The sequence below is a fragment of the Chlorocebus sabaeus genome, chromosome 1 (genome assembly GCF_047675955.1).
Source record: "Chlorocebus sabaeus isolate Y175 chromosome 1, mChlSab1.0.hap1, whole genome shotgun sequence".
NCBI classification, from domain to species: Eukaryota; Metazoa; Chordata; class Mammalia; order Primates; family Cercopithecidae; genus Chlorocebus; species Chlorocebus sabaeus.
In genome coordinates this window covers 70,801,220-70,825,390 of record NC_132904.1, presented here as the reverse complement: position 1 = coordinate 70,825,390, position 24,171 = coordinate 70,801,220, and the positions used below count along the sequence as shown (strand labels likewise).

The 24,171-nt window shown below is 41.5% G+C and overlaps 1 protein-coding gene across 3 annotated transcripts in view; it reads left to right on the top strand.

The window, feature by feature from the left end:
• The window catches only part of P4HA3 (prolyl 4-hydroxylase subunit alpha 3), a 38,038-nt gene that overhangs the window by 587 nt on the left and 13,280 nt on the right, over positions 1–24,171 (top strand). For 2 of the 3 annotated variants that reach the window (XM_008020131.3, XM_008020129.3), the window contains exons 2-7: positions 6,723–6,865; positions 8,504–8,727; positions 12,736–12,885; positions 16,284–16,335; positions 19,057–19,220; positions 19,462–19,638. In XM_008020131.3, the coding sequence (XP_008018322.2) occupies positions 6,723–6,865; positions 8,504–8,727; positions 12,736–12,885; positions 16,284–16,335; positions 19,057–19,220; positions 19,462–19,638 (910 nt within the window). The remainder of the gene's footprint in view (positions 1–6,722; positions 6,866–8,503; positions 8,728–12,735; positions 12,886–16,283; positions 16,336–19,056; positions 19,221–19,461; positions 19,639–24,171) is intronic. The other variant, XM_008020130.3, reaches the window with a different exon arrangement.

Below are 24,171 nucleotides of genomic sequence, written 5' to 3'. Positions count from 1 at the left end.
TGAGACACTGTGGAAGAGCGGGGTGGGGTGACTCTAGGACCTCACAATGTGCTGTGCGAAGCTGTGTGATCCCCAGGCCCTGTGTCACACTGACACAGACTCAGTGGACGGTGCTGTGACAGAGACACTGTGAGAGTGAGATGGAGAGAATATGGTGACGCTTTAGCTATGCAAGTATTGACTTTTCAAGGGGCGATCGTGAAACACCGCATGACCTAGTGAGCTGAAGTTTAGTGTTAGGAGTCAGGTGACAGTCTTCCACCATATGTGAGATTTACATGTCATTGGCACTGGATGGGCACGACGCTGTGGATATCATACTCTGCATGTGAGTGATGCTGAGTAACTGTACAGGTTGCTATATGAATAATGCTTCAGTTCACTAATTCATAGAACACATATTTTTGAGTGCCTACTGAGAGCCAGGCAGTGTTCCAGGTAGTGGGGATAAAATGGTGAAGAAGAGCCAACTCTGCCCTCAAGGAGTTCGGGTCTGTAGCACCATGACTGTGAATCAGAGATGTCCACTGCCCTCTATGTCTTCAGTTCTTCCTTCTCCTTACACATGTAGAAGCTCTCTAAATACTAAATAAATGATAACTGAGATGTTATATGTGTGTCAACATATTTGATATCAAAAAAGCACTGTGAAAAAACGTACTTGATGCAGAAGATACTGAGTATAGCACACAGCAGTGGATGCTCAGCTAATATTGTTTTGATATACAATCAACAAACTCTAGTGCTACACACTGTGGCATAAAAGATAGTTAGACTTGGGATGCTGAGGCACCATAGTCATGTATTGACTTTGGCAGTGTCCAGCTGAGAAAAATGAAAGATAAATGATTGTATATGATACCATCTGTATGAATATGTGCTGTGCCTTCTCTGCTTGGGACATGAAGAAGCCTACAACACCAACAGAGTGGTTATGACCACGTCACTATTTGGATATATTAATATTGTACTTGTATCACGTGACCTCCTTCTCATTGAGCTAAGACGGCACAATGCACTGCTTTTAAAACTTTGCATGAGTGTATGTGATAGTAATACTGATTCTGGGGTGACATGAGAAGAAGGTATGTGGAATGGGGAGTGACTCTGAGGTCCAGTGTGACCCCCAAACCCATTGTCACCCTGTGCAAAACTTTGAGACCCCATGACTATGAGAGAGAGCTATGTAGAAGAAAAGCATTTTGTGGGTGGAAAGTATTTGTGAGAGATCTTGTTAATAGTGACTGAATGAACTAATTTGTGACTTGTCCTTAAGTATGTGGCTTGCATATAAACAGCTTGAAATAGTGTGACAATGTACAATACAGGTATGTATTAATTTTAACAATAAATGAAGATCATTTCAATAATTATTGTCACTTTTTGGTATAACATTGTTGTCTAGTATTCTATGGGTCCATGCTGACTGAGTCAAATGTCTTCTTTTTGTTCATAGCCCAGAGTCATTGGAGTCCAAGCTTGTTGGTGGAAATAGGAAAGACTTTTTTCTGCTTGATTTCAGAGCCCAGCATGCTCCCTGCTACCCATGCTTGTTTTCATATCAGTAATCTCTTTCTTTGGGTAGCTCAGATGGAGATGGGAGTGGGGGGTCAGAATCCCTGTGCTGGTCTTTCAGGTTACATTCTCAGAAGAGAGCACTCAGAGCATTTTGGCCAAAGCAGCTGGCCAACCCCACTCCGCCATGCTGGTCTCTTTCACTGTCTTTTCCATTATCATTGCCACAACTTTGTCGCAGCAGGAGGTCTCATACAAACCATATCTCATTTGGTTCTCTCTCACACAAGGTGCTTTGAAATAGATTTGTATTACACTGTTAACTGTTGAGAAATCAGTTAAATCCCAAGAAAAGTAAAGTCTAGTTGCTTATTCAAGATTGTATTAATAAATCTAACAGGTAGCAAATCCAGGACTAGGATACAGTTGTTTTGACTGTTTATCCAACATTTTTCCTATTATGCCATGTTATCCCTACTGCTTCTTTTATCTGTTATACCAAGACATAGACCAAGCCTCTAACTAATTGAGGTTTTACTAGTGGCCACAGTACATGGTGGTTAATGGTAAATTCAGGAGTTTAACAGACCTCTATTTGAATCATTGGCTCTGATCTGGGACAAGTTACTTTACCTCTTTGAGCTTTAGTTTCCTAATCTTTAAAATGATGATAAACACAGTACCTATCACCATACGGTTGTTGAAGGATTAAGAGTACCATGTAAAAGTATTTATCATTATGCCTGGCATGTAACAATTGCTGGGCAAATGCTAAGCCTTTATGCTTATTATTTTATTTTTATTTTATTTTATTTTATTTTATTTTATTTTATTTTAAGACCAGCTAGTGAAACTAGGCCCCACTTTTGGCTCTGAGGATTAACTAGGATTGTGACAGCCTAGATAAAAAACAAATCAGAAAAGTTCCCGATTATTTTCTCAGGTGACTTACGAACATTTAATTTTGTAGTTTAGTTTGATATTTTGAAGACTGGCATTCTGTCATTCTGTTCTCTAGTGACTGCTCTAAAACCCAGTGAAATGTTTGCTTTTTAAGAGACAGGGTCTTGCTCTGTCACCCAGGCTAGAGTGCAGCGGCTCTATCATAGCTTGCTGTAACCTCAAACCTGTGGCTCAAGTGATCCTCCTGCCTGAGCCTACCAAGTAATTAGGACTACGGGTGCGCACCACCATGCGCACCATGCCTGGCTAGGGCTTTTTTTGTTTTTGTTTTTGTTTTTGTTTTTGTTTGGTTTGGTTTGGTTTGGTAGAGACAGGGTCTTGCTCTCTTGCCCAGACTGGTCTTGAACTCCTGGCCTGAAGTGATTGATCCTCCCTCCTCGTACTCCCAAAGTGTTGGGATTGCAAGCATGAGCTACCGCACCCAGCCTTTATGTTTGCTTTTTAAAACAAGAATTTTGGCAGTTCTTGCTAATTTTTCTATACTCCCAATCTGGTGATTTTATGTAACTTGAGAGGCTGTTTCCAAGGCTCGGTTGAGATAGAAAAATGCAATATTCTTGAGGTTGGAACTACTCCCTACTCCAAGTTAATGAATAAAAATTATACTTGTTATTGTATATATGGTTATATGCCAGTATGGTACATATACTAGTTATGTATATAAAGAGAGTTTACCCTAGCTTTTGTTGTTGCTGTTTTTGTAGTTTAAAATACCACCAAGAGTGAAAGAGAAGTGTCAGCAGCAATTTTTTTCTGTGCTAAGGATTAAGCATTAAGAATGTCCCAGAAGAACTGAGACAAAACCATTTCTGAATTCCAAAGGCAAAACATATTGAAGTGAAATAGCCCATGTATTGTGGTTGGATAACCTGCCCAGGCTATGTTTAATGCAGGGATTGGGTTGCAAATTTTATGTGCAGATTCTTGAAGGAAAGGATCTGATTTTCCATTCTCAGCAGTATTTGTCAAAGCAAAAAGACATTTAGGAAACCCTGAGGTTTGAATTCAGCATCCAGTAACTCAGTTTCCAGACTCTGGAAACCGCTGTGTGCTCAGAGGCTGGGCTAGGACCAACTTTTGGATTCTAAGCCAACCTCAGTTATCAGTTGAGAGATTTTTTTCTTTGTGTGACAGAAAAGTGGCATATCTAAACACTGGACTGAATTGATGTGCTGCAATAGAGATCAAACCCTGACCTAAACAAATCAACCCCAAAATGCAAGGAGGGGTGCTAAGAAAACAAGGAAGTAGATAGCACGTTTGATTTGATGCATGACTTGGGGCAAATATTCACCTCTCTGCTTTACCATTTTACTTTTGTGCCTCAGTTTCCTCTGAATCCTGTTAAACATTAGTCCTCAAGCTAATGAGGAATCTGTTTATTCAGTTGTCAAAGGGATGATCAGAAGAAATAACAGAATGTGCATGCTGAAAGGATCCATAGAAATCTTCTAGACTAGACCAGTTCTTTCATTTTATGGATGAGGAAACAGTGATAGTTGGAGACTGGGTCAGAGTAAGTCTCGGGTCTTCCCCCAGCTCCTTCCTATCCAGCTGTCCTTTAAAATCACTGCCCTCTCAGCCTCAGTTGTTCCTGGACACCTACTCTTTAAGCTGGACTCAAGCCCAAGTCTCCGCTTGTTAAGTTTTTTCATCTAGCAGTGGAATATCTTTCCCTAAGTAGTTCCATATGGAGCCAAAGCAGGAAACAATGGGTAGTAAAGATCCCACACCCTGGAGGCTGGTTTCATTTCAAAACCCTAGAGCTCCAGCTCACAGACTGCCTTGTCTTTGGGATCAGAGACACCCTGGGACTTGACAGGCTTCCCATTTCCCCACTGGGAGACCCAGGTCCAGATTCTTGTTGCTTAGTTTATGTTGAATTAAACATTCGGCTCCTTGGAAGCCTCAAGACTGTCGTCTTCTATTTCAGGCTTCATTTCATAGTTGAGGACCTCACTCTTTAGAAATCCTCAGATCAGACTCTGCTCCAAGGGGTTGAAATCCTACCACCCTGCCACTTCCTCTATTTTTCACTTTCATCTCTGTCTCCTTGCAGAAGTTCCCCACTCTTGCCAAAGGACTCATAGTCTCCTGTGCGCTTGCACACGTTCATTTTTTTTCACTTTGCACAAACTCTTTTTTCTTCTACTTCCATTCTTGTTATACTGTTTTTGAAGTTAATAATTTTAAAACGAGGGGGAAAACTCTTGGAGAGCAGGAATAGTACCCTTAATGTGTCCTGTTATAGATAATAAATTTCAGTAATATAAATTCCATTGGTGTTTTAGAAATGGAATTAACCATAATATACCAGCATCTTTTGCCTATATGAACACTATTGAAGGACACTGGAGAAGGGAAATTAACTAGAAAGATGATCACTTCAGGCCCTATCATTTCTGCCCTTTTCTGCAATTGTTGCCAAGCTAGAAAGGTTGAAAGTGTGCTGGACAATCCCACCTCTTATTCCGCTTTACAGTCATCACCACTTCCTAAACTCCTTCCTTGAACCCAGTCCATTCTCCATCGCTGTCGTGGTTCAGACTCTCCTTGTCTTGTGCTTGCAGTTTTGAAGTGGCCTCCTCCCCACCCTCTCACACATTTATATATGTGAACAAGTCATAGTTTTAACAGTACCACTCTCACTTAAAGCCTTCTCTAACCTGCTCTGGCCGAATTAATCATCCCCTCTCTGTCCTCCCCACCAAGCCTTGTTCTTAAATCTGGTATTGCATCTGTAATGTAATTATTTGTATCTTCCTTACTCACTAAACTGTGGATCCTTGAGACTAAGATTATTTCCTTATTCAGAATTTTTTCCTTAGCTCCTAGGAGAGTATTCTTCATTCATTCTTTCATAGAAATATGTATTGAATTTAGGTATAGAGTGATGAGAAAAAAAGTTATTTTCTTATCCGTGAAATCCTTGAGTATTGGACCCCATCTTGCTTTTGTATCCCTAGAATCTAGCATGGAGTCTGACATCTAGCAAATAACTAGTGTAGATTGACTTACTACAAATATATCTCAAGCCTCTGTGCCTTTGTACACTAATGGTTCCTGTTGGCTTGAAAAATACTCTTCTTCTCTTCTTTGTTCTAGCTCCTTAAGAAACCATATAGCATAATCAACTGAGAACTCAGGTTTTGGAGTTAGTCAGACTTGGGTTCCATCCCGGCTTTGCCCTTTACTAACAGTGTGGCTTCGTTTCTGTTTCCTCTCCGTGGAATGGGTAAAATCAAATCTACACTAAATGTAGGTCCGAAGGTGGGGGGTGATTAAATGAGACAACCTATTTACAGCGCTCAACAGGCCAATACATGGTAGGAGCTCAATAAGTCATAGCTTTCAGTATTTTAACAAATCCTTTCAGATTCAGATCAAATGCCATCTCTTCTTGGAAGCCTTTCCTTCCCCCTTCTAACTCCCACCTGGGTGAGCTGCCCTGCCTGCACAGCTGCAGCGTTATATGCTCACTTCTCTCATAGCAGAGACGTCCCCAACCCCTGGGCCAGGGACTGGTACCAGTCCATGGCTGGTTAGGAGGCGGGCCCCCCCCAGCAGGAGGTGAGTGGTGGGCAAGGGAGCATTGCTGCTTGAGCTCCGTCTCCTGTCAGATCAGCGGCGGCATTAGATTCTGATAGGAGCGTAAACCTTATTGTGAACTGCACATGCGAGGGATCTAGGTTGCGTGCTCCTTATAAGAATCTAACTGGTACCTGATGATCTGAGGTGGAACAGTTTCATCCCAAAACCATCCCCCAATGCCCCTGGTCCGTGGAAAAAATCGTTTTCCATGAAACTCATCCCTGGTGCCAAAAAGATTGGGGACCACTATATAGCACACATCACAGTGGCTATAATTAATTCAATAGTGTTTTTGAGTTTCTACCAGATACTAAGTATTGCATATACAGTGATGACAGGAGAAAAAGACTTTGTGATCGCTTTGAGAGCTGGACCCTGTCTTGCCTTTGTATCTCTAGCATGGTGCCTGATATACAGTAATTGATTAATATAGACTGACTCATTCAATGAACAAAAGAGCAGACCTACTTTTGTTGTATCTATAGTTTTCATATTCTTTGTGCTTGCATGGCTTTTTGGTTGGACTATTATGTGAATCCCAAGAGGTTCAGCATGTCAATGTTAGCTACTCTTAATGTACACACACCATGCCAGCCTTCCCTAGGTGTAGTGGTCGTATCAGGAGGTGAGATCATTCTACTCCTTTCTTTCAGATTCTATGACAAGGTACTTTCTTTGCATGAGGATTCAACAACCCCTGTGGCTAACCCTCTGCTTGCATTTACTCTCATCAAACGCCTACAGTCTGACTGGAGGAATGTGGTACATAGTCTGGAGGCCAGTGAGAACATCCGAGGTAATGAGGAGGAGGGCTGGAGGGTAAGAGAGAAGATTCTATCTCCTGACTGGTGGTAAGGAGAGAGATTCTGTTGGGGTGTGATTTCAAAGGGTAATGGAGTAGGTGGGTATTACTTAATATCCTTAGCTCTAGCTAACACAAAGAATTAGCACCCCTTGCTAATCGGTTTGTATGATTATACATTATACATTATACAATCCTGTGACGAAGTACAAGATAAATCCTTCCATTTATATATGTATAGAAAATAACCGTCTTCTAGTAGTTTCTGTTTCATTAAGTTGTCACTACAGTGTCATCTATAGCAAGATCACTTTCCCAATTTATTCTGCTTTGTGCTTTAAGAAGTTTGTTGATGGCCGGCCCGGTGGGTCATGCCTGTAATCCAGCACTTTGGGAAGCTGAGGTGTGCTGATCACTTGAGGTCAGGAGTTCCAGACTGGCCCAACGAACATGGTGAAACCCCGTCTCTATTAAAAATACAAAAATTACCAGGATGTGGTGTAATCCCAGCTACTCAGGATCTGAGGCAGGAGAATTGCTTGAACCCGGGAGGCAGAGGTTGCAGTGAGCCAAGATTGCACCACTGCACTCCAGCCTGGGGCGACAGAGTGAGACTTTGTCTCAAAAAAAAAAAAAAAAAAAAAAAAAAAGTGTTGACTTTTGGGCTGGGCGCAGTGGCTTATGCCTATAATCCTAGCACTTTGAGAGGCTAAGATTGCTTGAGCTCATGAGTTCGAGACTAGTCTGGGCAATATAGCGAAACCTATTAAAAATACAAAAATTAGCCAGGCATGGTGGCACATGCCTGTAGACTTGGGAAGCTGAGGCACAAGAATCGCTTGAACCCAGAAGGTGGAGGTTGCAGTGAGCTGAGATTGAGATTGCACCATTGCACGCTAGCCTGGGTGACTGAGCAAGACCCTGTCTCAAAAAAAAAAAAAAAAAAAAAAAAAGAAGTTTGTTGATTTTTGGAAAGCTAACAGTGAGAAGAGGCTGGGTGCAGTTGCTCATGCCAATAATCTCAACACTTTGGGAGCCTAAGTTGGAAGGATCACTTGAGGCCAGGAGTTTGAGACCAGCTTGGGCAACATAGCAAGACCCTGCCTCTACAAAAAAATTGATTTAAATTAGATGGATGTGATGGCGTGTGCCTGAAGTCCTGCCTACTCAGAAGGCTGAAGTGAGAGGCTCACTTGAGCCCAGGAATTCAAGCATGAGCTATGATCATGCCACTGTGCTCCAGCCTAGGCAACAGAACAAGATCCTATTTCTATTAAAAGAAAGAAAGAAAAGAGAAGAGAAGAGAAAAAAAAGAAAAGGAAAGAAAAAGAAAAAGAAAAAGAAGAGTTGTTTCCCTAAAGAGCAAGACTTCTGGAGACATACAGGATAGGACAATATAATGAAGCCGTGTGCCTTAATTTTTATTCCTCATTCACTCATTCTGAATGTTCCTCATTCAGAATTGCATTAAGCATCCACCCTGTGCCAGGAACTGTGCTTGCCTCTGGGAACACAAGGACAAATCCAACTTGATCTCATTAAATATTTGAACAGGTGGTCATGCCTTGCATGTATTAAATGCCCAACTCCTGTTTCTTGAATGGCAGGTTGATGTTTTTACTACTTTTACAGCTCTGAAGGATGGCTATGAGAAGGTGGAGCAAGACCTTCCAGCCTTTGAGGACCTTGAGGGAGCAGCAAGGGCCCTGATGCGGCTGCAGGACGTGTACATGCTCAATGTGAAAGGCCTGGCCCGAGGTGTCTTTCAGAGAGTCACTGGCTCTGCCATCACTGACCTGTACAGCCCCAAACGGCTCTTTTCTCTCACAGGGGATGACTGCTTCCAAGTCGGCAAGGTAACAATATTCGAGAGAGGACCAGTTGCTTGGCTCTGGTTTCTTATGGATGAAATAAATGTGTCCCGATTGCTTTTACTTCTTTTTAATACTTACAGTAAACTTGGAAATTTGATATTTCCATTTTCAGAGAAAGAAAACAAGATTCAGAGAAGGTAAATAACTTGCCCTAAGATTATGCAATTTTAAGTGCAGAACTAAAGCTTGAACCCAGTCTTGACTCCAAATCTCAGGCCCTTTCCATAGTAATAAAGGTGTTTATATGCTTAGGACACTCTTGAGATTGAAAGGGGTGTTATTAATTATGCTAGAACAACAGACATGAACTGGGAAAAATGGTCCTTTGGTCACCCTCACTATAGCACCCGGCCAGTGCATGAACCCTTGGGTAGAAAGGGAAATCAGGGGGTCAGGGACACAAGGTTGGGGAAAAAGATAAGAGATGGTGATGGAAAGGTAGGATCATGGAAACAGCCTCCTGAGACTTTCTGGAATCCAATGCAACATTTCCTAAGCATTTAGAAATACAAAATTAAAGTAGTGTCCAAAATCTAAGGCCATTCGCTTTAACATTACTTGAGGAAGTAGACTTCAGGAACACCAACCCCCCCATCTGAGGTCTTTAACCGATCTTTGATTATAAGTTGTAATCACACTTGAGATCATTTTGTAATATACTCTTTGCCAGCCTTTGCCATAAAAAGCAATGGCGCAAATCCATTTTACCTTTGAAGGTGTTTATTGCAGTAAGGTGTATTTTTCCTGACACCTACAGTATTTGTCAACAGATCTGGGAGTGGGTCTCATGTGTCCTGATTCCAAATTTTGGGAGTCAGTCTTCCAAATTAAGGCAGAGTGGGCTGCTTGAGTCTCTGTACTTACTGTTTTCTCTTTTCTGGGATCCTGAGCGGAATCAGAGCTCAATCATCATGTTCATGGCTGATTTAAATTTAAGCCAGGTAAATAGTTTGATGTATGGTACTAACATATTCTTCATTAGTGAGGCCTTTCTGAAAGTAAAGCCATATGTTGAAAATTTAGTAAGTCACTTCCTGGAAGTCTTACTGGCGATCTTTCTTTCTATATTTATTTACTTATTTTGAGAGAGAAAACTTTTCAAATATAAGAAAAGGACATAAAATAATATAGCAAGCAATTATATCTATTATTGTAATGAATACATGTTCAGATTTTGCTATGTTTGTTTCATTTTTTAAAATATATATTTTTAAAAAAATGTTACATACAGCTAAAACCCCACTCATCCTCCTTACCACTCACCCCAGCCCTTCTGCTCCACCCTTGCCCAGGTAGCCACGATCCTGAACCATATAGTATATGCCCTTCTGAGTCCAGCTTCTTTCACTCAGCACATTATATCTGTGCAATTCATCCATATTGTATCATTTGTTAGTAGTTCATTTCTTTTTATTGCTGGGTAGTATTCCATTCTATGAATATGCCACAAACTGTTGATCCAGTCTCCTGTTGACAGATTCTTGGATTGCTTCCAGTTTGGGCTACTGTGAATAAAGCTTCTGTTAACATCCTTTTATGTCCTTCTATGGACATTTATTCTCATTTCTCTTGGATGAATACCTGGGAGTGGTATTGCCAAGTCACAGAATAAGCTTCAATAATTATCAACATGTGGCCAAATTTGTTTCATCTATACTTCCCCAATCCTTTCCTCTATGGATTATGAAGTTTCTAGTTTATGAAATTCTTTTTTTTTCTTAAGGTTTCGCTCTGCCATCCAAGTAAGTACAGTGACACAATCATGGCTCGCTGCAGCCTTGATCAAGTGATCCTCCCACTTGGGGGGGCTCAAGTGATCCTCCCACCTCAGCCTCCCAAGTAGCTAGGACTGCAGATATGCCTAACCATATCCAGCTACTTTTTAAATAAGGGTCTCACTGTGTTGCCCAGGATGGTCTCGAACTCCTGGCCTCAAGTGATCCTCCTGCCTCAGCCTCTCAAAGTGCTGGGACTACAGGCATAAATCACTGCACCCAGCCTATCTTCTCAAATTCTTAATTGTCTAATTCCATCATCATGCTATTGTGTCTGTTGACTCTTGCTCATGATGGATTATTTCCTGATATAGTTTGTCATGTTTGGGAGCTTATTTTCAGCAGGACATTTTCCCCCTAAGAGAATCCATGTGCCCAGAGTTGTGGGAATATCCCTCCAGAGAGTTTTGGGTGTTCTTCTTCCAGAAACTCTGGTGCTCTCACTGGCCTTAGATCCATTTTTATATTCATTTATTGACATAGGAGTTCCCTAACCATATGAATATTGCAGATTCAAACCCTATACTCACAAGAAGTAGAGGCTCAAAATTGAGAATATTCTTACACAGAGCTAGACAGAAACAAACAAATCTTCTTGTCTCATTAAGGCAGCAGGCAAATTTTTTTCTGGTCTACCTTTTCTCCTAAGGTGTAGTTTTTTATAGAATCCAATTTCATACGGGTGTCTTAGTTCCAGTTCCTGGGCTTGCGGCAGGTCTAAGAATGGCTCATCTTCTATCTTCATATGGGCGTTATAACCCAAGGTTACTGAACACCAAGGTTACTATGATTAACACCCACCCCCATCCTAAGGAACGTCAGCATCTGCTCATAAGCTTATGGTTTGGGCTTTTAGCCCTTTTTTGTTTCTGGTACCTGATATTTTCTGTTTTTTTATTTCTTGAAAATATATAATACAACACTTTTTATAGTATTCAAAGTGTCTGAATTTGTGTTCGGAAGGATTCCAGTTATTTCCGTCTACCATATTGCTGGGACTTGAAGTTATTCATGGAAATCTTAATTAAACAAATTAACTTGTCATGAAAAGTTCAGTCATTTTTAGCATTTTTTAGCTCAACCTTTTTACAAATAGGACTTGAGGTGCAGAAAAATGAAACAACAGGTTAATGACAGACTTGAAGGAACAATGATTTATTATTTAGGCTGCAGAACTGAAATATCTCTAGGATTTTTCTCTGTCAGGAAGTTACACCCTAATTAGATCATTTTGTAATAGTTCTTCCTAGTCTGTAACTTTACAATTCCATGTTGTCTCCAGTATCAACTTCCAGGAAATTCCACTTGCAGCTCTGGTATTCTAGTTAACTGTAAACTATGAGGAGACAGGAGCTATGTCTGGTACATGTTGCCATGTTGCCGGCGTTCCAGCATTTAATACAGAACAGATCCATTGAGCTTCCATAGTATTCCATGTCTACCTTCGTTATGGTGTCTAATGCATTGTGTTACAATTATTGGCTTACTCACGTGCCCCCTCTTGATTTAAGCTCTTACAGGACAGGGCCACCAGGCGCATAGGAAATACTTAGTAAATATTGAATGAATGAATGAATGAATGAATGAATGAATGAATGTAATCCATTCTTCACATTGCTACCAGCAATATCTTCCTAAAAATATGATATTCAAGACTGTAATTTGCTTAGCCCATGCTGCTGTTTCAAGTTTACTTTTTGTTTCTCTTCACCCTAGCTACAGCCACGATGGACTACTTGAACACATTCTTGCTTTAGATTTCTGTTTCTGCCATTCCCTCATCTTAAAATACTTTTCTTCCCAGTCTCTACTCACCAAAATCCTTTTCCTTCTTCAAGGAAGGCCTGTCTCAGATGCTACCTCCTACATGAAGCTTTCTGAGATTCCCAAGTCTCTTCCCTTCTCTGTGCCACCACAGGATAGTATGCATTTTCCTTGGAGCACTCATGACATTGTGTCCCAAATTAAAGTTAGTTGAGGTCATGTTCTCTTCTCCTTCAGATTATAAATTCCTTAAGCGTAAGAACCCTTATGTCTCCTCTCCACCGAATACAATGCATTGTATATAGTAGATGCTTAATAAATTGAATTAAAATGAGTTTGAAATTAAAATCTGCCTTCTTGGATTCCAAAGGTCCTCTTATTCTTTGAATTGTCATTTTCTTTTTCTGCCTGTGGAATAAGGCTTTAGCGATGGTACTTGTGTTCTGTGTAGGTGGCCTATGACATGGGGGATTATTACCATGCCATTCCATGGCTGGAGGAGGCTGTCAGTCTCTTCCGAGGATCTTATGGAGAGTGGAAGACAGAGGATGAGGCAAGTCTAGAAGATGCCTTGGATCACTTGGCCTTTGCCTATTTCCAGGTAAGGGAATAAGTGAAGCTCACTTGCTTTTATTTTACTAAGTGAAATCCTTTATAACTGCTTTACAAATTCTAAGCATTTTCACATCTTCATCTGTTTCATCTTCCCAGTAGGACCAAATGTGAGTCAAGCAAGGAAGTTATTTTATCATTTCCATGTATCACATGCGAGGAAACTGAGTCTCCAAAAGACTCTTAACTTGTCACAAAGCTTATAGACCTAGGATTAGACTACTAGTCCAGTGCTCTTTCCAATGCATTGACTACTTTACAATCATTATTTCCCATGTAGGAGGCAGTTTGTCACCTGTAGCAGCAGCTGCTTTATTCCCAAATGGTTAGTGGGTTCACAGTAAATGTAGATCACTCTTTTGTGCTCTCAGCAACTCATAATTCGTCACAGATATTACCCATGATATTGCCATGGACAAAGAAGTTTGATTATGAGCTTTTCCTGTCTGCAGTTGAGTCCCACTGTAACGTGACTCGTGTCTGGTTACAGAGCTGGAGTCACTGTTCTGTAGTGCCAGCCACAGTGCTTCCTCCAGGTGTTATTTTTCCATGGCAGTGTTGATCTACTTACTCCCTGGTGTGCCTTATGTAGAAGTTCATTTCCCTAAATAAAGCAGCTGCCAATAAACAAAACTAACCAATAACTGGGTAAGGTATAGCTTTTGTATAGCTAACCCCACTTCCCACCCGAGTTGTACAGTCTTCAAGGGTAGGCTGCAAAAATCTCCATGGAACCAGTTCCCTAGAGTTTCCAAAACTAGTAAACCATTTCTGCTCCCTACCTTTTTTTTTCTTTCCCCCTTTTCTTGAGAAAGGGGAGGAGGATGTGGGTGGTCCAAACCCATGTGTTGCTGCCCAAACAGATTTACTTTCAGTGCAGTAAACAGTCCTGTTCCTTTCATGGAAGTTCCTGGTGAATGGATCTTTGTTGTAAAACTGTGTCTATGTTGGCCGGGTGCGGTGACTCATGCCTGTAATCCCAGCACTTTGGGAGGTTGAGGCGGGCGGATCATCTGAGGTCAGGAGTTCGAGACCAGCCTGACCAACATGGAGAAACCGCGTCTCTACGAGAAAAGAAAAAAACAAAAATTAGCTAGGTGTGGTGGCACATGCCTGTAATCCCAGTTACTCAGGAGACTGAGGCAGGAGAATTGCCTGAGCTCGAGAGGCGGAGGTTGTGGTGAGCCGAGATTGTGCCATTGCACTCCAGCCTGGGAAACAAGTGAAACTGCTTCTCAAAAAAAAAAAAAAAAAAACTGTGTATGTGCTCTTCCTAACTGTCCTGCTAAATTGCTGTGTGTTAAAGCCAAATAGAATAACTGTGATGTAACAAAGCGTGAGAAGTAATTGAGTTTTCCTAGAGGAAGGAAATGGAGAATCAATGTGGAAAGACTCAGAGAAGAGAAACTAAAGCAGCTTACCTTGAAAGACGGGGTTTCAAGTGCTGTACCCAATTATTGATTAGTTTTGTTTTGTTTCCCTCTAACTCTGATGGCTTGGATTTCTCTTCTACTCTCTTTCCACATCCTCCTTTGTCTGGTGAAATTCTGTTTATCTTACAAGGCGCAGTTCGAATGTCACCTACTTTGTGAAGTCTTCCTGAGTTCTCCTCACTCCCCAGGCTTTCCTCCTTGGTGCTCTTATAGCATGTTTTTATTCCCCAATAACAGAACATATAAGGCATTATCTTATAGATGGTTTATGTTCCTTCTCACTCCCTAGTAAACTGGAAGTAAATGTCCCCATGGACCTTTCATTATCATATAAAATTTAATGTATTTTATTTCATAATGTATTTTATTTCATATATGTTAGTAAAAAAAATTTTAGTAACTGCTAATAATGAGAGATGGTAGAGTACAGTGGTTAAGCTGTGGGCTCTGGAATCAGACAGACCTGGGTTCAAATGCTATGAAAACATGGGCAACTTATTTAGCTTCCCTGGGCCTCAATTTTCTTATTTGTAAGAGAGGAATAATGATGCTCACCTCAAATGGGTTGCTGTGAGGATTGAGTGAGCTAATACAGGCAAAGTCTTTAACAGAATGCATGCATGGCACATGCTACTTGCTGGATAAATGTCAGTTCTTATTACATGATACATACATGTATGTGTTTTGTTTTCATTTAATGTTACTTAGTGTACCTATTTCCAAAGAAACTTAACTGAGACACCAAAAGTAACTCTTTGTTCTTTGTAAAATATAATTTTACTTTATTACAAGGATCTCAAGTTTTAAAGATATGTGAAATTGTATTTGGTTCTTTTCATCTCACGAAGAGTTTGAAAAGCTGTGACCTTAACTTAATATTTGACATTATAAGATATTCATAGATTACTCAAGTATTCCTTGTTAAATGTAGAACAGAGTAATTCATTACATCAAATAATTAGAAACAATATATTTGTCCAACAGTAGTGGAATGGTTATGTTCTCTGTGGTGTATCTTCTGGATGGAATAAAATGCAGCCATTAAAAACGCTGTCTGTGAAGACTACGTGATGATATCAAAATACTCCTGATAACAGTGTAGAGTGAAACAATCAGGACGTGAAATGTATACAAATATGCTTATAACTATGTAAAAATTAGATATTATCCAAAGTGCTTCAGTCCCTGGATTTTGGTGTAGTAATTTTTTTCCATTTCTCATATGTTTCATAGTGTGCTGCTTATTGTTTTTATCATTAAAAGTGAATTGTTAAGATGCTAAAGTAAAGTGAGTGGAATGAAATACATTTCTATCAGTTAATCATCATTTGGCAGCACCCAGAAGAGGACTGCTGGATACCCATTCAGGATTCTGTTCCCTAGATTTGTCTGGAAAGCCCTATTTCCTTTTGACTATGTTGAGCCCAAGGTTGAATGGCTGCAGGGAGAGTTAATTCCTGTGCACTGGGCAATGTTTCCATTTTAGTTCTTTCTTTGCCTCCCTCCACTAACTTTGTGGACTCTGGGAAGAACTGAATCTGGAGAACAAATTATATTTTTACTAGGATTTTTATAGTTCCATATTAGGTTAAATATATTTAACTTTGGTTGTATTATTAAATATAATATAACAAATAACAACACACTGCAATTACGTGGTTTTGCATGCTTTAAGATTTGAGGGCACTTTAAGAAGGTTTATTTTCATTTATTTTCCTACCTTGCCTGGTAAGGGTGGTCATAAGTCATTAGTAAATGAGGAGACTGGTGAGACCTCATTTGCAGCGAGGCCATAGATCCTCTGCATTTCTGGTCTGCCGTTCCTTTCAGTGAGCCTTGTTATCTACTTATGGTAAGAATATTTTATAGTTTTTTTAAAAATCCATTTAATGGTTTGTTCAGAGGAGATGTCCTCAGTGAAGTTAATGCTTTCTTTTCCTTTTTTTTGAAACAGGCAGGAAATGTTTCATGTGCCCTCAGCCTCTCTCGGGAGTTTCTTCTCTACAGTACGTAATGGATAAAAGATAAGCCAGCCACAGGTCTGACTTATGGGGAACTCCCTTCTGCTCCTGGCTTTTAATTCCTGCAAAAGAAATACAGCTATCTGTCTTTATTATCTTTTTTTTTTTCCTCACTCTGTCACCCAGGCTGGAGTGCAGTGGCGTGATCTCAGCTCACTGCCTCCTGGGTTCAAGCGATTCTCCTGCCTCAGCCTCCCAAGTAGCTGGGATTATAGGCGCCCACGCCCACCACCACACCGGGCTAATTTTCGTATTTTTAGTAGAGACGGGGTTTCACCATGTTGGCGAGGCTGGTCTCAAACTCCTAACCTCGAGTGGTCCCCCCACCTCGGCCTCCCAAAGTTCTGGGATTACAGGTATGAACCACTGTGCCTGGCCCTATCTTTATTATCTTGATTTCATAATCCAGGTCACATTTCAAATTTTGGTGAAATCTTACATACTGTTCAATGCATCAGGGGAAATTTTTAAGTTAGTTGGAAAACGCTGAGAAGATATCAACCTGTCCCTTCCTTCCTCCACCCAATCAATGATATATTAGTGTTGCTTCAATGGGAAAAAGCCCAGGAGTGGGAGCTAGTTTCTTCAGAGACATTTTAAAGTCCCAGATTTTGGAAGCAGACCCAAGAATGAATGAAATCAGTGTGCACTATGTACGCAAGAAGGAAAGTGACTCAGCAGGATTGCTCAGTTTGACTGCTCACAGAGAGATACCAGTTTTTCCCTTTACATCAGGTCTCTCTCTGTGATGCATGCATCCTGCCCAGCCAGTGGGTCACATAATTCAGCATCATCCCCCCTTCAGGGAGTCCCTCGCTAACAACAAAATGAGTTAAACAGGAGGGAGATGCTTCCTAACTCAGCTATCTGCTTGGAAATGTTTGCTTCAAAGTTATATGTGTATATTTGCTTAACATTTTAGTGGTAAATGGCTTCCTAGGTTTTTCTTTAATACAGTATTCATTTGTTTCGTTTTACTTTTGCTTTTGGGGGTGTGGTTTTTTTTTCTTTGTTGTTTGTTTTTTGGTTTTGTTTTTTGAGACAGAGTCTCATTCTGTCACCCAGGCTGGAGTGCAATGGCGCGATCTTGGCTCACTGCAGTCTCTGCCTCCCAGGTTCAAGTGATTCGTGTGCCTCAGCCTCCCAAGTAGCTGGGATTACAGCCATGTGCCACCGTGCCCAGCTAATTTTTATATTTTTAGCAGAGAGGGGGTTCTGCCATGTTGGCCAGACTGGTCTCGAACTCCTGGCCTCAAGTGATCCACCTGCCTTGGCCTCCCAAAATGCTGGGATTACAGGCATGAGTATTTAGTATGTAGATACTTAAATGAGATACAAAAATCACTATTTTGTTTTAATATTTATAAAGTATTTCATATAGGACTTTACAATTGCATGTATACATAACTTTTTAATGAATCAATTTAGTAACATTACTCCCTTCTGATAATTTAGCAAACAATAGGATAGGGAAGTAGCTGTATATCTACAAACACTTGAGTAATTAGTGGTACAAACAAAATTATAATCCAAACCTTCTTTATTTCTTTGCACTTGATCTATTCAATTTTTTGCTATCCACCCAAATTGTGTGCTTTTATAGGTGGATAATAGAACATGGCAAGTTGAGATTCCCAGTTTTATTTCTGGCTTTGCAATATTTTCACTGGGGTTTGGGCTAATAATTTCCATTCTCCAAAACTTCATTTCTTCTCTTATTAAAACAGAATGGTAATTTCTGCTCCTTCCTTTCCTCTTTTGCCAGGGTGATGCTTGTGGTTAGAAGCACACTGGGTTCCTCAGAGAAAGATGCTTTGGGAGCCTTAGAACAATTCGGTATCTCCTTCTGAGATGCATTGAGAGTCATGCAAAGAGACCAGCAGGCCACGGGTAGCTCTGCCAATGCATGGGGCATCTTGCAGCCAAAGTGGGTACAGACAGGTGGGCACGAACAAGACACAAGATTTATTGGGTTTCCCAAGGGCCCTGTGGGAATTCAGTCTAGAGCCAAAGTCTAGAGTCCCTCTGCCCCATACTTCTTTGCTCTGGGTCTAGGCCAGTTAGGAGATTTGAAAGATCTAGTGGAGCCAGGAATGAATTAGCTTCCAATTCTCTGGGGAAGAATAGGTTGGGTCCTTTTGCAATAGGCTTTGGCTTTCTGGACTTCTCTTTCATTGCACTTATCATATTTTGTTGTAAGTGATAATTTAATGTCCTTTTTCTCCATTAGACTCTAAATTCTGGGAGGTCAGCCTGTAGCACAGTATCTGGTACATAGTAGATGTTCATTGAAGATTTACTGAATGGATGGGTGAAAGAATCAATGAATGAATGAATGAAGCTTCATCTTCCTCATATATACCATCACACTGTCCCAGAGCAGCCATCCTCATGATCCCTTGGCCTAAGAGTTTTAAGTTCCACTTTGCTTCCTAAAGCCCTTTGCACCTTTGCATCTTCAAAGGTGCAAAGGGCTTTGGGTACTTTAAAAAAAAAAAACAAAACAGGTACTTAAAAAAAAAAATACCAGGTACTCTTCTGGGAGTGAGGGCCTTGTGTCCTCCTGTGCGTTGACATGAGGAGTTATTCAGGAGATCCAGTTGCCCATCTTGTGCGGCAGTGAAGCTGGAGGAAACCTGGGTGGCACTCCCTGCTGCCAGTGTTTGTTAATCCCTATTTTATATTCCCTGCTCTGATTTCTTCCAGGCCCAGATAATAAGAGGATGGCCAGGAATGTCTTGAAATATGAAAGGCTCTTGGCAGAGAGCCCCAACCAGGTGGTAACTGAGGCTGTCATCCAGAGGCCCAATATACCCCACCTGCAGACCAGAGACACCTACGAGGGGCTATGTCAGACCCTGGGTTCCCAGGTAGGATTCCTCAGGGAAAGAGAAAGGGGGAGAGGCCTGGCTAGAGTGTGAGAAACTAGAATTGGGATAACATGAGGGGATAGAGCTGATGCATTAAAAACAATAAAGCTCACTTGGGCAGCATCAGAGTGACCACATTCTGTATCTTTTGCATTCCAATTTTTTATGCCATAGTTCCCCTAAGTTGAGTTTTGCCCCTAGACCCTTCTTCTCTTGTGCTTATCCTATTCTTTCTTTCCAGCCCACTCTCTACCAGATCCCTAGCCTCTACTGTTCCTACGAGACCAATTCCAATGCCTACCTGCTGCTCCAGCCCATCCGGAAGGAGGTCATCCACCTGGAGCCCTACATTGCTCTCTACCATGACTTTATCAGTGACTCAGAGGCTCAGAAAATTAGAGAATTTGCAGAACCATGGGTGAGTGTCCTGAGAACCCGCCAAGAATTTCTCTTTGTGTCTTCACATGCCTGGAGTTCAGAAGCGTTCAGAATAGGCAACCTGAACAACTAGACACCTCAAAGAGCTAAGGAGTTCAGAATGCCAACCATTCCATAAAACTAATCCATGGTGGAAAAAAATCACAATAGTGCTTGCCTCTGGAGGGAAAGGATTAACTGGATGATGTGCAAGAGGATTCTCTGGGGTATTGAAAATGTGCTCTCGATATCTTGTTAGGGACATGTGGCTGTATGCATTTGTCAAAACTCACCAAATGGTCCACTTGAGACCTGTGCATATCATTGTATGTAAGTTTAACCTAAGAAAACGCAAATAAAAAAGAACACTTCAAAAGTGTCAACCATTCCATATAATCGGTAGAGGTGGGGAAAAGGGTGAAATGACAGTGGCAAGGAGTAAAATCCTAGCACGTATTTACAGTGTTAGAGTAGAAAGCTGAACTTCAGTATTTGTTAAAAAGGAAACTGAGGCCCAGAGAGGGGAAGGGACTTGTTCAGGTCACACATATAGCTAGAGCCACAGCTAGAACTTAGAGGTACAGTAGTCCCCCTTATTTGCAATTTTACTTTCTGTGGTTTCAGTTATTCTCAGTGTAGTACGATAAGATATTTTAAGAGAGAGAGGTCATTTTCCCATAACTTTAATACAGTATATTATTATTATTATTCTATTTTATTATTGTTAATCTCTGTGCCTCATTTATGAATTATAAATTATAACATATAATTATAAATTAAACTTTGTACTTCAATTATAATCATGATTATAATTTCATTTTAAAAACAACCAAAGGAGGCCAGAGTGGTCAGGGCTAGCGGGCCCAACAAAGGTGCAGGGCTTCAACTGAGTCTTCAAAGATGGGCAGGATGTGGCGAGAGAGAGAAGTGATGAGTGAATGTGCTTCGGGAAAGGGACAGTGACTAGGAAGCAGATATATTCAACACAAGCCACTGAGGCGTCTGTCTTCAGTTCCCATGGGGGAGCCACTACCATGTGAGCCCAGGGCTGATTCCTGGGACAGCCACAGACCAGACAGGCATCAGCAGCCCCAGAAAGACGCTTCTAGGGGAAGGAAGTGTGCCAAGATCTGTGCATGCCAAATGGACGACATGGCCGTGAATGATTAAATAGACATCTCTCGGTGGGTCACTTCTCCTGTTTCCATGGCAACAGGGCTGTTTTAAGGAAAAATTTAGTTATAATTTAGTTATAATGTAATTATGATTATAATTAAATTATAATCATGATTAAATTAAATTTTGATTAAAGCCATCCCACGCTGTCTTCACTCAAAGACCCAGCCTGACAGAGAAGCCTCTATATGGGACATTGCCAGTCTCATGGAAAAGGAAAAAGACAAATGGCAAACATGAGCTGGCTCATAAAGCTTCTGTGTGGAAGTGCCAGATGTTACTTCCGCCCATGTTTCATTGGTCGTAGCAAAACATGTGGCCACTACTGCAGTCAACAGTGAGGTTCTAATTCTTCGACAGGGAAAGCACTGCAAGTCACCAAGCCGAGCTGGATGTCAGTGGGAAGAGGACATTTAATCTTCCATTTGGAAGCGTGCTAAATATTAAAAAATAATGCACCTCTATAAGCATGTTGCCTCTTTAAAGATATTGTCTCAGAATTATTTCTGTCAAGCCAGACATTGTGCCCTTAACATGTGCAGTTCTTTCAGGCAGCCGTTAGTCATTCATCAAGAGAATAGAGCCCACTGTGTGCCAGACACTGGCCTGAGTGCTGGGCTTTTACAGTGAGATGAAGTATTGGTTCTTTCCTCTTGGGAACTTAGTGCACAATGGTAAAAAACAAATATTTACACTAAGCTATGATACATGCTGTCATAGAGGTGTGTACAGGGAGTTGTACTATGCAGATAAAAAAGGGAGGCTTCCTGTAAAGAAAAGGCAATTGGGTGAAGAACAGATGGGTAAGGGAGGAAGAATCAGGGAAGGCTTCACTGTGGAGGTGACATCTATCGGAGAAAGAAGGTGGCAAAGGGTGTTCCAGAAAGACAAAACAGTATGTGCAAGGGCAACAGTATGTGATATGTGGTATGTTCAGAGACTGGACAGAAACTTGGTGTCTGAAGTGTGCAAGGGATGGGGGCGAGAGGTAATAGGAGATGAGGCTAGATGTGAGACACCATTAGCAGATGCTATAAATGCCATGCCAGGGAGTTTGGATTTTATCCTGTAGGCAGCAGGAGAGCTGTTGGACAGTTTTAATGGGAGAGTTGCATGATCATGTCTGATTTTTAAGGAAGATTGTCACAGCAGACATGGATTGGAGGAAGAAGAGGAGCAATCATCATTTCATCTAAAATCCCCTCCAGGACAGTCTAAAATCTTTGCACAGAAGTTTTTTGAGATAATTAAGCCCCACTGGTGAATTAGAGCAATCAGGTTCAGCTTTGCAGTGAGCCAGCAGTAGTAGCTTTTGGCCAACAGCTACTTTTTGCTTAGAACAGCCCTGTTACCATGGTAACGGGAGAAGTGACCACCCAGAGACGTGGATTTAAATGTTCATGGCTGTGTCGTCCATTTGGCATGCACAGATCTTGGCACACTTCCTTCCCCTAGAAGAGTCTCTCTGGGGCTGCTGATGCCTGTCTGGTCTGTGGCTGTCCCAGGAATCAGCCCTGGACTGACATGGTAGTGGCTCCCCCATGGGAACTGAAGACAGACGCCTCAGTGGCTTGTGTTGAATATCTCTGCTTCCTAGTCACTGTCCCTTTCCCAAAGCACACCCACTCATTACTTCTGTCTCTACTTCTGGCACATCCTGCCCATCTTTGAAGACTCAGTTGAAGCCCTGCACCTTCATTGGGCCGCTAGCCCTGACCAGTCTGACCTCCTTCGGTTCATTTTTTAGAGCACCTTTTAGAGCCACATACAATTACCTGTTCCTCCTCTGAACTCTAAGCTTTTTCTCACCGGTTGTTTGGTACTTAATTTTTAAATCTATTCTGCCGTTTATATGTTGTCTGACATCACTGACAGTTTCCTGGGTCAGCATCCTGTTTCCCCAGTCAGATTGTAAACTAGCAGGCATCATCTTTCTGCAAATGCCTTGCCCATGTTCTTCCCATTGCTGCCAGAGTAATCTTTAAAAGCTCAGGTCTGACCACTCAAGCCCTTGCTGAAACTCTTTAATGGGTCACTTTTGCCCTTGAGTGCTTACAAGTCTCCATGGCCTGGCTGCTGCCAACCCCTTCCACCACATCTCCCCCAGCACTTGATGCTCCAGCTGCACACTCTTCTGTCTGCCTGGAATGAGCTGCCCTTGACTTCTCACCCGTATGATTCCAGTGTGTCTCGTGGACATCCTGCAAAGACTTCCTGTCCCTCATAAGAAGGGGCTATGTGCCCCTCTCTGTATTTCCATGGCATTCTATACTTGCCTATTATGGCCCCATTAGATGTCTTAGGGGCAGGGACATTGTCTGGGTTAACATATTGTTTTTCCAGGGCCTAGCACAGTGCTTAGCACAGAGAACAACCAATAAATATTTGTTCCAAAAAATGAGTGACTGGTACGTGGACAATTAATGATTGTTACAGGAATTAAGTATAAGGTGGCTCCTTAATTTGGAGTAGAGAAGGGATTCCTCAGGTTTTTTTTTTTTTTTCCTTTTTTTTTTTTTTTTTTTTAAAAACCATTGATTTGGCCCTAAAAGAACAGAAGGGAGCATCTCTCTTCTGTGCGTCTCTCCTCTACAAATGGCTCAGGACAGCACACCAGGGACAATGGATAGAGGCAACATCAATCCCCTTCTGATTTCCTGCTTCATAAGATTGTAGAGCCACATGATGAGAGGAACTCGCAAGCACATGTTGTTCCTGTGCTGCATTTTATAGGTGGGGAAACAGGCCCAAGGAAAGGAAGAGGCTTTTCTAAGACTGTCTACCTGGTTTAGCAGGAGGGACAATGACGTTATGGAAGCTTCAGAGAAGGGAAAGAGCTTCTGTCTGTGTAGCTCATTGCCCCAGGCTCTGCCTGCCTGTGAAGCACCAGAGCTGGGTCTGAGCCCTGTGAGTACCTTTAAGCACAGTGCCCTGTTTCATTCATTCATTTGTTTATTTAACCAGTACTAAGCACCTACTCCACCACCAGGCGTTGAATGGACCATGGGGATACAGCACTGAAAAAAGGTCAAGTCCTTGCCCTCATGAGCTAGCATTCTGATGACAGAGGCATTTACCCTCATATAAATAAATAATATTTCTCTTTCTGTCCCTGGATTTTGCAATTAGGAGACACTTTATTTAAAAATAATTTAGGCCTGCTACAGTGGCTCATTCCTATAATCCCAGCACTTTGGGAGGCTGAGGCAGGAGGATCCCTTGAGACCAGAAGTTTAAGACCAGCCTGGGCAACAAAACAAGACCCCATATCTACAAAAAACAGTTTTTTAAAAAATTAGCCAGGTTTGGTGGCATGTGCTTATGGTCCCAGCTATTTGGGAGGCTGAGGTGGGAGGAT